Source organism: Equus przewalskii, chromosome 25 (assembly GCF_037783145.1).
Source record: "Equus przewalskii isolate Varuska chromosome 25, EquPr2, whole genome shotgun sequence".
Taxonomy (NCBI): domain Eukaryota; kingdom Metazoa; phylum Chordata; class Mammalia; order Perissodactyla; family Equidae; genus Equus; species Equus przewalskii.
In genome coordinates this window covers 14,808,947-14,821,778 of record NC_091855.1, presented here as the reverse complement: position 1 = coordinate 14,821,778, position 12,832 = coordinate 14,808,947, and the positions used below count along the sequence as shown (strand labels likewise).

General features: G+C 39.0%; 1 protein-coding gene across 7 annotated transcripts in view; it reads left to right on the top strand.

Annotated features, from left to right (window-relative positions):
• The window catches only part of DCAF5 (DDB1 and CUL4 associated factor 5), a 112,741-nt gene that overhangs the window by 19,315 nt on the left and 80,594 nt on the right, over positions 1-12,832 (top strand). For all 7 annotated transcript variants that reach the window (XM_070594128.1, XM_070594126.1, XM_070594124.1 and 4 more), the window contains exons 2-3: positions 9,908-10,051; positions 12,750-12,786. In XM_070594128.1, the coding sequence (XP_070450229.1) occupies positions 9,908-10,051; positions 12,750-12,786 (181 nt within the window). The remainder of the gene's footprint in view (positions 1-9,907; positions 10,052-12,749; positions 12,787-12,832) is intronic.

Here is a 12,832-nt window from a genome sequence, read left to right as displayed (position 1 = left end):
TGCAAGCAACTCTTTTTGTGTGGGTGAAGTGAGCAGAAAAGTGGTAAAATTTCGTAGTAGGTAAGCATAAAATAATACATAAAGAAAAATCATACACTATTTGTAGAATCATGTGCTTCAAGATATTCAATATAAGGACTTGAGAGTCATTTTGGACTATTATTTGAAAGTCAAAAAGGCTGGCAAACATTTCACACCTACTAGGATAACTTTTTTTTTTTTGGTGAGGAAGATTGGCCCTGAGCGAACATCTGTTGCCAGTCTTCCTCTTTTTCCTTGAGGAAGATTGTCGCTGAGCTAACATCTGTGCCAGTCTTCCTCTGTGTTGTATGTGGGATGCTGCGACAGCATGGCTTGATGAGTGGTGTGCAAGTCCGTGCCCAGGATCTGAACCCATGACCCCTGGGCTGCTGAAGTGGAGTGCACAAACCCAACCACTATGCCACCAGGCCAGCCCCTAGGATAGCTTTTATTAAAAAAACCCAAACAAACAGAAAATAACAAGTGTTGGTAAGAATGTAGAGATATTGGAACCCTTGTGCCTTGTTGGTGAGAAATGTAGAATGGTACAGCCCCTGTGGAAAACAGTATGGCAGTTCCTCAGAAAATTAAACATAGAATTACCATAAGGTCCAGGAATTTTATTTCTGGGTGTATGCCCAAAAGAATTGAAAGCAGAGATTCGAACAGATATTTGTATACCATATTCATAACAGCATTATTCACAATAGCCAAAAAGTGAGAGAAACCGAAGTGTCCATCAACAGATGAATGGATAAACAAAGTGTGATACACACATGCAATAGAATATTATTCAGTCTTAAAAATGGAGATTCTGACGCATGCTACAACATGGATGAGCCTTGAAGATATTATGCTAAATGAAATAAATCAGTCCTAAAAGGACAAATATTGTATGAGTCTGTTTATATGAGGTATGTAGAGTAGTCAAATACGTAGCGACAGAAGTATTGTGAACGATGGTTGCCAGGGGTGGAGAGGAGGCAAGAATGGAAAGGAGTTATTTAATGGGTACAGAATTTCATTTGGGGAAGATGAAAAGTTCTGGAGATGGATGGTGGTAATGGTTGCACAGCAGTGTGAAAATGTGAATGTACTTAATGCCACAAAACTCCTCACTTAAAAATGATTTTAAAAAAAGAAACAGCAAAATGCTAGGCATCTCTAGGGAAGAAAAGCTGGAGACAAATTGGAAAATGCTTTTCTGTCCTGTGTAGAGCTGTGGGACGTCCTCTCTTGGAATTCTAAGTAGTGTTCTGGCCTCTGCACTTTGGTAGAAGGCATACAAGTTGGTTTTAGGCACTCGGCCTAGCTCCTTGGATTATTAGCAAGCAAGCCATTACCTCTCTCTGATCCTCATCTGGAAAAAGACTCTGTATAATCCTTACCTCACAAGTAAAGATGTACGTAAATGAACTTCTATACAAATGTTGATTATTTTCAACTTTGAAAAAATAACAAAACAGACTTATTTTCCATTCACTGATGTAGCTCAGCTGTGTGGCCCACAGGCTCTGCCTCTGTCTCTCGGTGCTGCCTCTTAGAGCTCAGCAGAGGTGTGGTTGACACGAAAGGAGGTTTGGCTTCAGAGTGGCGATTATACACACTGAAAAGAAGGAATAAATAGGCTGAGAATGATTTTCCTTTAGTCTTTGCAAGTTAAAAAAACCAACAACAAAACTCCAGCAATATGAGTGTTAAATAAAATTACTATCCCCAAGAGGTAACCTCCATTAACCATTTTGCATCTGCTCTTCCATGTACAAATTTGTATATATTTTTGTTTTATTAAAATGTATCATGCTATTCATATTCCAAAACAAGAGTTTGAAAGATTAGGACAAATTCATGGAGGATGCTTAGGAGAAACTAGGACACTTTGAGTGGTGTGTATACCTAACACATGACGCACCAGACTAAGTACTTTTATATATATTATCTCAGGACACAGAAATAGTGGTGTTTTCTTCATTTTACAGTCATAAAATTGAGGCTAGAGAAGTAGAACAGCTTCTCCAAGGACACATGGATGGTGAAACCGGGATTTGAATCCAGGCCCTTTTATTCCAGTGCTGGCACTTCCTGTCCCTTCTGTAGCACCACCTTCACTGCCTATCAAAGAGGAAACCCGAAGCTCAGGATCTAATCCCATTGAGCCATTTTTTAAAAGAAAATAATCTTTTGAATAGTTAATACTGTCACTGACACTTCAGACACTTTCTATCTTAGTGATTAGTGCATGTCAGTACATGTAGAGCTGCCTCATGCCTTTTTTTTTGGCTGCATAATACATGGTACATATATGAACAATAAACTTGTTTTGCATTTTTTATTTGTGGTAAAATATACATAACACAGAATATACCTTTTTTTAATTGTTTTTAAGATTGGCACCTGAGCTAACAACTGTTGCCAATCTTTTTTTTCCTGCTTTTTCTCCCCAAAGCCCCCCAGGACATAGTTGTATATTTTAGTTGTGGGTCCTTCTGGTTGTGATATGTGGGATGCCGCTTCAGCATGGCCTGACGAGCAGTGCCATGTTCGCGCCCAGGATCCGAACCAGCAAAACCCTGGGCTGCCGAAGGAAAGTATGTGAACTTAACCACTCGGCCACGGGCCTGGCCCCAGAATTTACCATTTTAACCATTTTTAAGTGTATTGTTCAATAGCATTCGCATTGTTGTGCAACCATTGCCACCACCCATCTCCAGAACTTTTTCATCTTGCAAAAATGAAACTCTGTCCCCATTAAACAACAACTCCTTGTGGCCTCCCCTCAGCCCCTGGCAGCCCCCATTCAACTTTCTGTCTCTATGAACTGGACCACTCCAGGTACCTCACATGAATGGAATCATACAGTATTTGCCCTTTTGTGTTTGGTTTATTTCACTGAACAATAATTTTAACGACCTCTATTGATAGACATTTGAATGATTTAGTCTCTTTCTCTTCAAATAGTGTTGTGCTGCAGGAGCATTTGATCCTGAGTGCCAGAGTGTTGTCTCAGTCCTGTCCTGTGCTTGGCTGACTTTCTGAGGAAGCCTAAAACAAGTTCTTTCCTTCTGTGCCTCAGCTATTCCGGGCTATAAAATAAGAAGAATGTTAAATAATTACCTTTGTTATAGTATGGTGTGAGGTCCTACATAGTTTCTGCCTATAGCTCAGGACCCATTGGGAAAGAGTACTCTTTAAATATAACTTTTACAGAGCCACTGCCACAATGTAATTATAGTGCATTTTAGGATGAGTGAGTTTAGTGCAGAATTAAATCAACCGAAAATGACCAGCATCAGAGTAGCTATGTTCTTTTGGGGTTCTCACATGAATTGAAGCTAAGCAATTGTTTGTGAAGAAACCAAGCTTGGAAGGCCTGGCCTCTGCTTGTCCCTTGCCTGGCAGTGGTGCAGAGCAGAGAGGCCTCCCCTTTGTACGAGGTCCCTGAGGTGCCCCAGAGAGGCTGGGGTCAACATCCAATTGCCAGGCTCACAGAGCTGGTTTAAAGGATCATACCCTTCCCGTGGATTACTTGCAGGTTGGACTGTCTTTCTGTGTGGAACTGTACAATAAATCTCTGCTTTTTTGAATTGACTAGAGAGCTTTTTTCACATTCTAAGTTGATTCATCCTGCTTCACCCACCCTCCTTTGCTTTTAGGGGTCAGAGATTTGGGCACAGCTGTTCTGCTCCCTCTACTGGCTTAAAAGCAGCCCAACAATTTCAGATTGTGCCTCAGTTTGCACCTCAGTTTGCATTGTGTTTTTGCCAACACATGGTTGAAAAGTGTTGTCTTCGCACAAGGCTCTTAATACTTTGCTTAAGGAAATGTGTGTGGGGGTGCACCTTACATCTTCTGACACTAACCTTGAGGGCAAAGGAGAAGAAGCAAGTCATGCCATAGCGATAATTTGTCTCAGTGATTCCAGTCTCCCGTGTACTTGGGCTATCATCATTATGTTAGGTACTAAGAACATGTCGTTTTAAGTGACCCCAAGGCACTCTACAAATAATCATGCGTTTCAAATTACTAAGTATTTATTTGGCAAAATTAAATCATCCCATAAATGCCTAGAATGAACATTAAAGATAATGTCATCTAGGTGGTGGGGGAAGACCCTTGGCTGAGAATGGTTATGACTTTGAATGCGTAGATATAGATATACTGTCTTTGTTTTTATTGAAACTTTTTTTTTAAGCTGCCCCTATTCAAGAGATATTGTGCTGCCTGGCGTAGGTCTTAGTGAATAAATATAGAGGTGCCCTCACTTGTTCTATTTCTTGGCTATGAGTATCCCAGCCCATCCTGGAGGGTCTGTTTTCTTTTTTCTTTTTCTATTGTGAACATTTAGAAAAATCCAAAATATTTTATTTTATGGAATTGTTCAAGCATACACAAAAGTATGGTGTACACATCTACCACAGTTCTCAACATTTTATCAATCACCTATCGCCCCTACCTTTTCTTTTCCTGGAATAAGTTATTTTATTTCTTTATTTTTTATTGAGGTAAGTTGGGTTTATAACATTATATAAATTTCAAGTGTACATCGTTATATTTCGACTTCTGTATAGACTGTATTACGTTCACCACCAAAAGTCTAGTTGCTGTCTGTCAGCATACACATGTGCCCCTTTACCCCTTTTGCCCTCTCCCTCCTGGCCTTTCCCTCTGGTAACACCAATCTGTTCTCTGTATCTGTGTTTGTTTTGTTTATTATCTTCCACATATGAGTGAAGTCATATGGTTTTTGTCTGTCTCCATCTGACTTATTTCGCTTAGCATAATACCCTCAAGTTCCATCCATGTTGTCGCAAATGGCAAGATTTAATCTTTTTATGGCTGAGTAGTATTCCATTATATATATATGTGTGTGTGTGTGTATGTATATACATACACCACATCTTCTTTATCCATTCATCTGTTGATGGGCGCTTAGGTTGCTTCCACATCTTGGCTTTTGTGAATAATGCTGCACTGAACATGAGGGGTGCATATATCATTTCAAATTAGTGTTTTCATGTTCTTTGGGTAAATACCCAGATGTAGAATAGCTGGACCATATGGTAGTTCTATTTTCAATTTTTTGAGGAATCTCCATACTGTTTTCCACAGTGGCTATACCAATTTACTTTCCTACCAACAGTGTATGAGGGTTCCCTTTTCTCCACATACTCTTCCTGGAATATTTTAAAGGAAATTCGAGACATATACCATTTCACCTACTTCAGTATGCATCCCTAACTGATAAGGACTTTTTTCTTTTTTAACATGACCATAATGCCGTTAATATACCTAACAGATGTAACAATACTCCCTCAATATCATGAAATATTTAAACATGAAGAAAAGTAGAGAAACATCACTTGGATTTGACAAAATGTTGACAGTTTGTTAAATTTGTTTCCCATCTATTTTTTAAAAAGAAACAAAATTTTACAGATACAATTGAAGTCCCCTTTTACTATATGTGCATTTATCCATAAATAATATATGGTATTGTTTTGTATATTTAAAAATGCATATTTAATGATATCCTTTACCTATCCTTCTGAAACTTGCTTTTATTACTTACTATTAGGTTTTCAAGATTTAGTTATGTTGGTACATGTATCTGTAGTTCATTTTAACTGCTGTATGATGTTCCATTGGGTTTAGATTTCATTTGTATTTGTATTCCAAGGGAATTTATCAATTTATACATTGATGGATATTTATATTGCCTACATTTTTTTCCTATTATGAACAGTGATGCGGTGAACATCTTGTACATTCCCTTGTGCCACTTTGTAAGAACATATCTAAATTATAATTTACATTTTCCTTGTTACTACCAAGGCTGAGATGATCTGTAATATCTGTTGGTTGTTTTGGTTTCCTCTTCTGTAAGTTGTCATATTTGCCTCTTTTCCTAGTGGTTTAAAAAATTCATTTGTAGCAACTCTTTATATAGTCTAGAAATTAAACCATTATCAGTTTTGTGCACTGCTAGAATCTTTATAATTTCAGGCGATCCTTTCCTGGTTCCTGCCCCTGATCCCTCAGTTTACTCCGGTTAAGTCAGCTTCTGTTTTCATTCCTGTGCTCTCTTGTTTTATTCTTTTTTTTTAAAGATTTTATTTTTTTCCTTTTTCTCCCCAAAGCCCCCTGATACGTAGTTGTATATTCTTCGTTGTGGGTCCTTCTAGTTGTGGCATGTGGGACGCTGCCTCAGCGTGGTTTGATGAGCAGTGCCATGTCCGTGCCCAGGATTTGAACCAATGAAACACTGGGCCGCTTGCAGCAGAGCACGCGAACTTAACTGCTTGGCCACAGGGCCAGCCCCTCTTGTTTTATTCTTACCTGCACATTTTTTGAGTTAGGTTACCAAGGCGGAGAATCCCTTTAATAGTCCACTAGATGAATTTGCTTTGTCAGTTATGGTTCATTTTTTGTTCTATAAGGCTAGCAATCTAGAGTAGTGGTTAAGAGTAGGGGCTATGGAATCTTAACTGCTTGCTTTTGAATCTTAGCTTAACCACTTTACTTACTGTGTGACCTTGGAAAGTTACTTAACTCTCTTATACTTGGCTTTATAATCTATAAAACCCGTGAGAGTAGAGCTATTATGATCCCCATTTTATGTTTGATGAATCTCAGGCACAGGGAGCTTAGATTAGAAGCATGAGTAAGTAGAAGAAAGATGTGGGCCTCTGTATCTTTTCTTTGTCTTTTTTCTAGGAAGATTTGCCCTGAGTTAACATCTGTTCCCAGTCTTCCTTTGCTTTTTTTTTGTCCTCACCAAAGCCCCAGTACATAGTTGTATATCCTAGTTCTTCTATGTGGGATGCCACCACAGCATGGCTTAATGAGCGATGTGTAGGTCTGCACCCAGGATCCGAACCTGTGAACCCTGGGCCGCCGAAACAGAGCATGGGAACTTACCTACTTGGCCACAGGGCTGGCCCCAGGGCCTCTCTATCTTTTAATTTTCCACTTTTGATAGAGACTTGGGTACAGAGAAATATTTCTCTAATATAAGAGACAAAGTAGCAAAAGCAGTGACAGGTCTCTGACCTGTGGCCTCAGTGCTGGGGAAAACAATAAGAGTAGAGACTATGGAGAACTAAAGTGCCCACAACCTGTCTAAATCTATTTTAGATGAAAAATCCCTTTGTGTCATTTTCATTAAAATCAACAAAAACACAAACCCTTGTTTTCATTGACCTTAACTTGATGTTTAACAAAGTGGTAAATTTGAAAGATATATAGAATTTAGATAACCATCCCAGGCCAGGGAACTCATAGTTGAAATAAGCAAATCATAAACACAGAACACTGAGGGACACACTTAAGGGATCAATCCAGTGGACAATGAAATACTTCAGAGGAGGACACAGAACCTGATTTTGACCAACAATGGAAGAAAGAACGAACTCAGGAAACAAAGGAACTCAAGGAGCAAAGGCAACTTCTTTCTAGGGGAGGGAGAATAAGTATGTTTGGCTACTATATCTTCTATTAATTTTTTTTTTAATAAACAGATATGTGTTTATGGCAAAAAAGTCAAGTAATACAGAAAGATACAAAGTAAAAATTGCAATGTAAAAGTTTCCCAACAAAAGAATTGAAAGCAGGAACTTGAACAGATACTTGTACAATTGTTCTTAGCAACATTATTCACAATAGCCAAAAGGTGGACACAACCCAAATGTCCATCATTGATGGGTGAATGGATAAACAAAATGTGGTGTGTCTGAGTGAGAATATGGTACACACACACACACACACACAGAGTGAAATATTATTTAGCCTTAAAAAGGAATGAAATTCTAATACATGCTATAATATGGATGAACCTTGAAGACGTTATTTTAAGTGAATAAGCCAGATACAAAGGGGCAAATATTATATGTTTCCACTTATATGAGGTACCTAGAGTAGTCAAATTCGTAGAGGCAGAAAGGAGAATGGTGGTTACTAGGGGCTAGGGGAAGTTGTTGTTTGTTGGGTACAGAGTTTCAGTTTGGGATGATGGAAAAGTTCTGGAGATGGATAATGCTGATGGTTGCACAACAATGTGAATATACTTAATGCCACTGAATCGTACACTCAAAAATGGTTAAAATGGGGATCTGGCCCTGTGGCCTAGTGGTTGAGTTCTGCACGCTCCACTTTGGCAGCCTGGGTTTGGTTGCTGGGCACAGATCTACACCATTCATTGGCAGCCATGCTGTGCTGGTGACCCACATACAAAATAGAGGAAGATTGGCACAGGTGTTAGCTTGGGGCAAATCTTCCTCAGCAAAAAAAAAAAAAAAAGTTAAAATGGTAAATTTCATTTTATATATATTTTACCACACACACAGAAAAAATCTCCCAACAACCTTAGCCTAGAGATGGTGTCCACTATAAACAACTTATTTTATAGCCCCTGGATATTCAAATGCAAGTAAACATAGGTAAGTATAAACATATTCATTCAATGTCCATACTTTGGGTCTGGGAACTCCACAGTGAACAAAATTGACAAGATTCCTGTTGTCATGGAGCTTTTAAAAAATTTGTTTTACACAAATGGTTGTTGGTACACATCTGTTTCACACCTTATTTTTCCCCTTAATAAAGACCTTTGGTCATCTTTCCGAGTTAGTTCTTATAGATTTATTAATTTTTTTTTTCGTGAGAAAGATTCACTCTGAGCTAACATCTGTTGTCAATCTTCCTCTTTTTTTTTTGCTTGAGGAAGATTAGCCCTCAGCTAACATCTGTGCCTGTCTTCCTCTATTTTGTATGTGGGTTGCTGCCACAGCATGGCTTGACAAGTGGTCTAGCTCTGCACTCAGGGTCTGGGCTCACCAACCCCGGGCCGCCAAAGCAGAGTATGCCGGACTTAACTGCTATACCATGGGGCCAGCCCCATAGATTTATTGATTTAATGGCTGCATAGGATGCCCTAATATGGATGTACTATAATTTTTGGCTATTGTATTGAATGGAGGAGGGTTGGTAGAGATATAGAGCTTGCTATGGTTTGCTGCCCATGTTTGCTGCTGTTCTAACTTAAATTTTTATTAGGAAAGGAATGTATTTTAGGCTATTATAAAGCCAAAGAGTGCCAAATATATAAAGTAAAAGTAAAAACCCTCCAATTTATCCTTTACCTCTCTTTGAATCCGATTCCCTGGATGTAGTAACCACTATTAACAGTCTCTTTTCCATCCTTCCAGACATTTTTAAGGCATCTGCAAATATAAAGAATATGTAGAACAGATATGTTGTCATGCCCCAGGAGCTGGCTTATGCAGTGTAATATTACTCATTTAATTCAGACTATTGAGAATTATGCATAAGAAAGAGCTAGACTGAGCTTCATGAGAGCTGGGTTCTATCTAGATTCTGCTACTGTGACAGACAGTTCCTTAGATGTCATTTGTACAGTGTTCCATAGTTAATGAGATCACATCAAGGACAGTGCTTTGAAAACTAGTATGCTGGAAATATTCCTTTAGAGTTTTTTGGTTGCAAGCACTCGAAACCAACTCAAGTTCTGTTAGACAAAGTAGGGGGACATTAGTGGAAAGATTTTAGATAGCAAATGAAGAAATATTTAAACTGGGTCTCTGGAAAGACAGAACAAGGTGGCTTTGGGGGTGTCACTGTTAGTGCTTATCCCTTTCCATTTCTGTATGTTTGTTCAAGATTTAATTCCTTGGCATAAGTGAATGGCTCAGAGGCCGTGTGTCTAACTGATGGTTAAGGCAGTAGAGTTCTGGGTTTATGTGCTCCACCAGAATCTCACAGAGTTGAGGAGATGCAGTTTGAGAAAGGATGGGATTCAAGGCTGGCGAAACCAAGTGTCAGCCTTGAAATGTCAGCTGTTTTAACCCTAGATTCTTATGCCCCTCTCAAGGAGGAGATGATCGCCGGGTTCTGCTATGGCACATGGAACAAGCTATCCACTCCAGAGTCAAGCCCATACAGCTGAAAGGAGAGCATCATTCCAACATTTTTTGCCTGGCTTTCAACAGTGGGAACACCAAAGTATTCTCTGGAGGTGAGAAGAAGGGAGATTTCCACTTTGTGAAATTCACTGTGGCTGGGATTTTGGAGAAAGGAGTGCTAAATAACTCCTTATTTTTCTTAATTTCATTGAACTGTGGAATTACTGGTTTCCCATAGCTTGTCTTCTCTGCATTATTGTGGTTTAGACACATGTATTAGACTGATTTCTTTTTACCTTCCTTCCTCCTTTCCTTCCTTCCTCTCTCTCTTCCCTCCCTCCCTTCCTCCCTTTCTTTGTTTCTTTCCCTCTCTCTTTCTTTCTCACACTTTTCCTCTCTCTTTTGGTAGAAAACTTTTCACATTGCAATGTGGTACACAGAAACACACATACATATCTGAAATAGTGCTGAACCTTACTATATGTGGTACACTCTGATTTTTTTGTTTATTCTATTCGATTTCATTTTTAAAGATTCTGGTTGTGACTCAAATTGATCTTATGACCCATGGATGGCTCCTGTTTGAAAGCATTGTGTTAGGGTGCAATTGGAATGGCTTGTGCTCAAACCAACCTCTTAGTGATGGCTTTCATCAACTACACTCCTTTCTGACCACCAAATTTCTAGCCCTGATCTCTTCTGTGTTGTAGATTTCCCCACTGAATATCTACCTGTGTGTTCCTAAAGCAATTTAAATGCAGTAGGTCTAAAACCAATATTATTAGTCTTTCTCTTCTGCACAAAAATTTCCTCTTGTTCCCTGGATTCCCTGTCTCAGTCATTATCACCATTCATCCAATTATTTAAGTTATTAGGTTTAACTTTAAGAAACTACTGACACTGAAGCATTTTCAACTTACGAAAATGACAAGTTTTACTTGGTTCAGCCTAATAGAAATCTTGGTCATCCTCAAACCTGCCTTTCTTTCATTTACACATCTTGTTAGTCACCAACTAGACTTGAAAGCCTCTCATACTCATCCTTTAGTTTCTGTTCTCTTTCTACACCCACTGCCCTGATTCAGGTCCACATCTTTGGCCTGGCTACTGCAGTGTCCTTCTGTGATTTCTGCTACCAGTCTCTAACCCTCCTTATAATTCATTGCTTATACAAGTTTTCTTTTAAAAATAAAGGTCCAACCATGTGAACCTTTGACCCTGCAGTGTCCACAGGATAAAGTCTAAACCTCAGTGTATCAGTCTGGCCTCATCTCCCTCTCCTTACGTCTTGTGCCCTAGCCCTCTAATCCTCTTGCCATCTTAAGTGCCCTCGTGCCTTTTGTGCACGCTGTTCCTCGTGGGTCATGATTAATTGTCCAGTCCCCACCAGTTCCCCTAAGTCTTCCATTGGTAAAAGTTTTGAGTTTCTGTTCAAATGTCTCCTTCCCCGTAAAAACGTTCTCTCCTTCTGCCATGTACTTTCACCCTGTTCATGAAGGAAATAATTGCCCCTTTATCTATGTTCCCATTGTAGAGCAGATCGCTACAAGATAACCTGTCTTGTCGTGATTAGTTGTTTGTGCGGTTGGATTGTGAGTTCCTCAGGGACCAAGCAGAACCTTTTTCTTCTCACATCCCCAGCACCCTGCACTGTGCCTGTTATCAAGAAGGCGTTAGTATGGGTTTGAGTTACTTGGTAGGCACCCACAATACAGTTATAGCCAGGGCTTTAAGATGACCTGGGCCACATCTTTACTGCTGTTGCTTTCTATTTAAGTGACTATTGGTTGTGTTTTCAGCATAGAGTGGGAAATTTTTTACTTTCTGTCTTTTCATAGTCAGCTTTTTAATTTTTGGCCATGTAAACCATTTGAAGGCAGGACTACACATATCATAGACGTAATATTTTTAGATTCCTTGATGGAATAAAGAGAAATTCAAGAGAAAAAAGTTGTGGATAAAAACTTTCCTATCATTTAGAATTGCACAATCATCAAATTTTAACACTATAAGAGATCATAAGGCTAGGGATAGGGGCTGGCCCAGTGGTGTAGCAGTTAACTTGGCACACTCTGCTTCAGCGGCCCAGGGTTTGCCAGTTCCTATCCCGGGTGTGGACCTATGCACTGCTTGTCAAGCCATGCTGTGGCAGGTGTCTCACACAGAAAATAGAGGAAGATGTGCACAGATGTTAGCTCAGGGCCAATCTTCCTCAGCAAAAAGAGGAGGATTGGCACTGGATGCTCAGGGCTAATATTCCTAAAAAAAAAAAGGATGTGGTTAGTAGCAAACCTTTACTGAGAGCTTGTTAAGTGCTCAGCCCTATTCTGAATGCTTTTACAAATGCATATGCAGGAGGCACAATTATTATCCCTATTTTACAGATAAGGATATCTGTAAAACTGAGGCACAGAAAAGTTACAGATTTTATTTCAGGTCTCACAGTTAATGAATCTTTTGCTTTAAAAAAAAAAAAAAAGCAGTACTAGCTTGGCTGAATGAATTGATTTCCCATGATCATTTACTCTTTTCCTTAACAGCCACAGTTTTTTTTTACATCATCCACTGGATAATACATTTTAGAAATTGTACTGTGTTATACCTAGTTACTATTATGCTTTTTAAATTTCTCTATAAGACTGACCTATCCTTCTTAAATTACTTTTATAAACTTTTTCGTATTAACACTCTTGATTTATATTAACATTGACTTTGTTCATATTTTCCCCGGAAACTTTAAAATACTAAATTTTATTGTGGACAGGGACCACTTTGCAGGAATTATCAAATATCTGCTTTTTCCTCTTACAGGAAATGATGAGCAAGTTATCCTCCATGATGTTGAAAGGTAAATAGATTGTTGGCATGTGAAAGTGACTGAGTCTGTTTTTCAT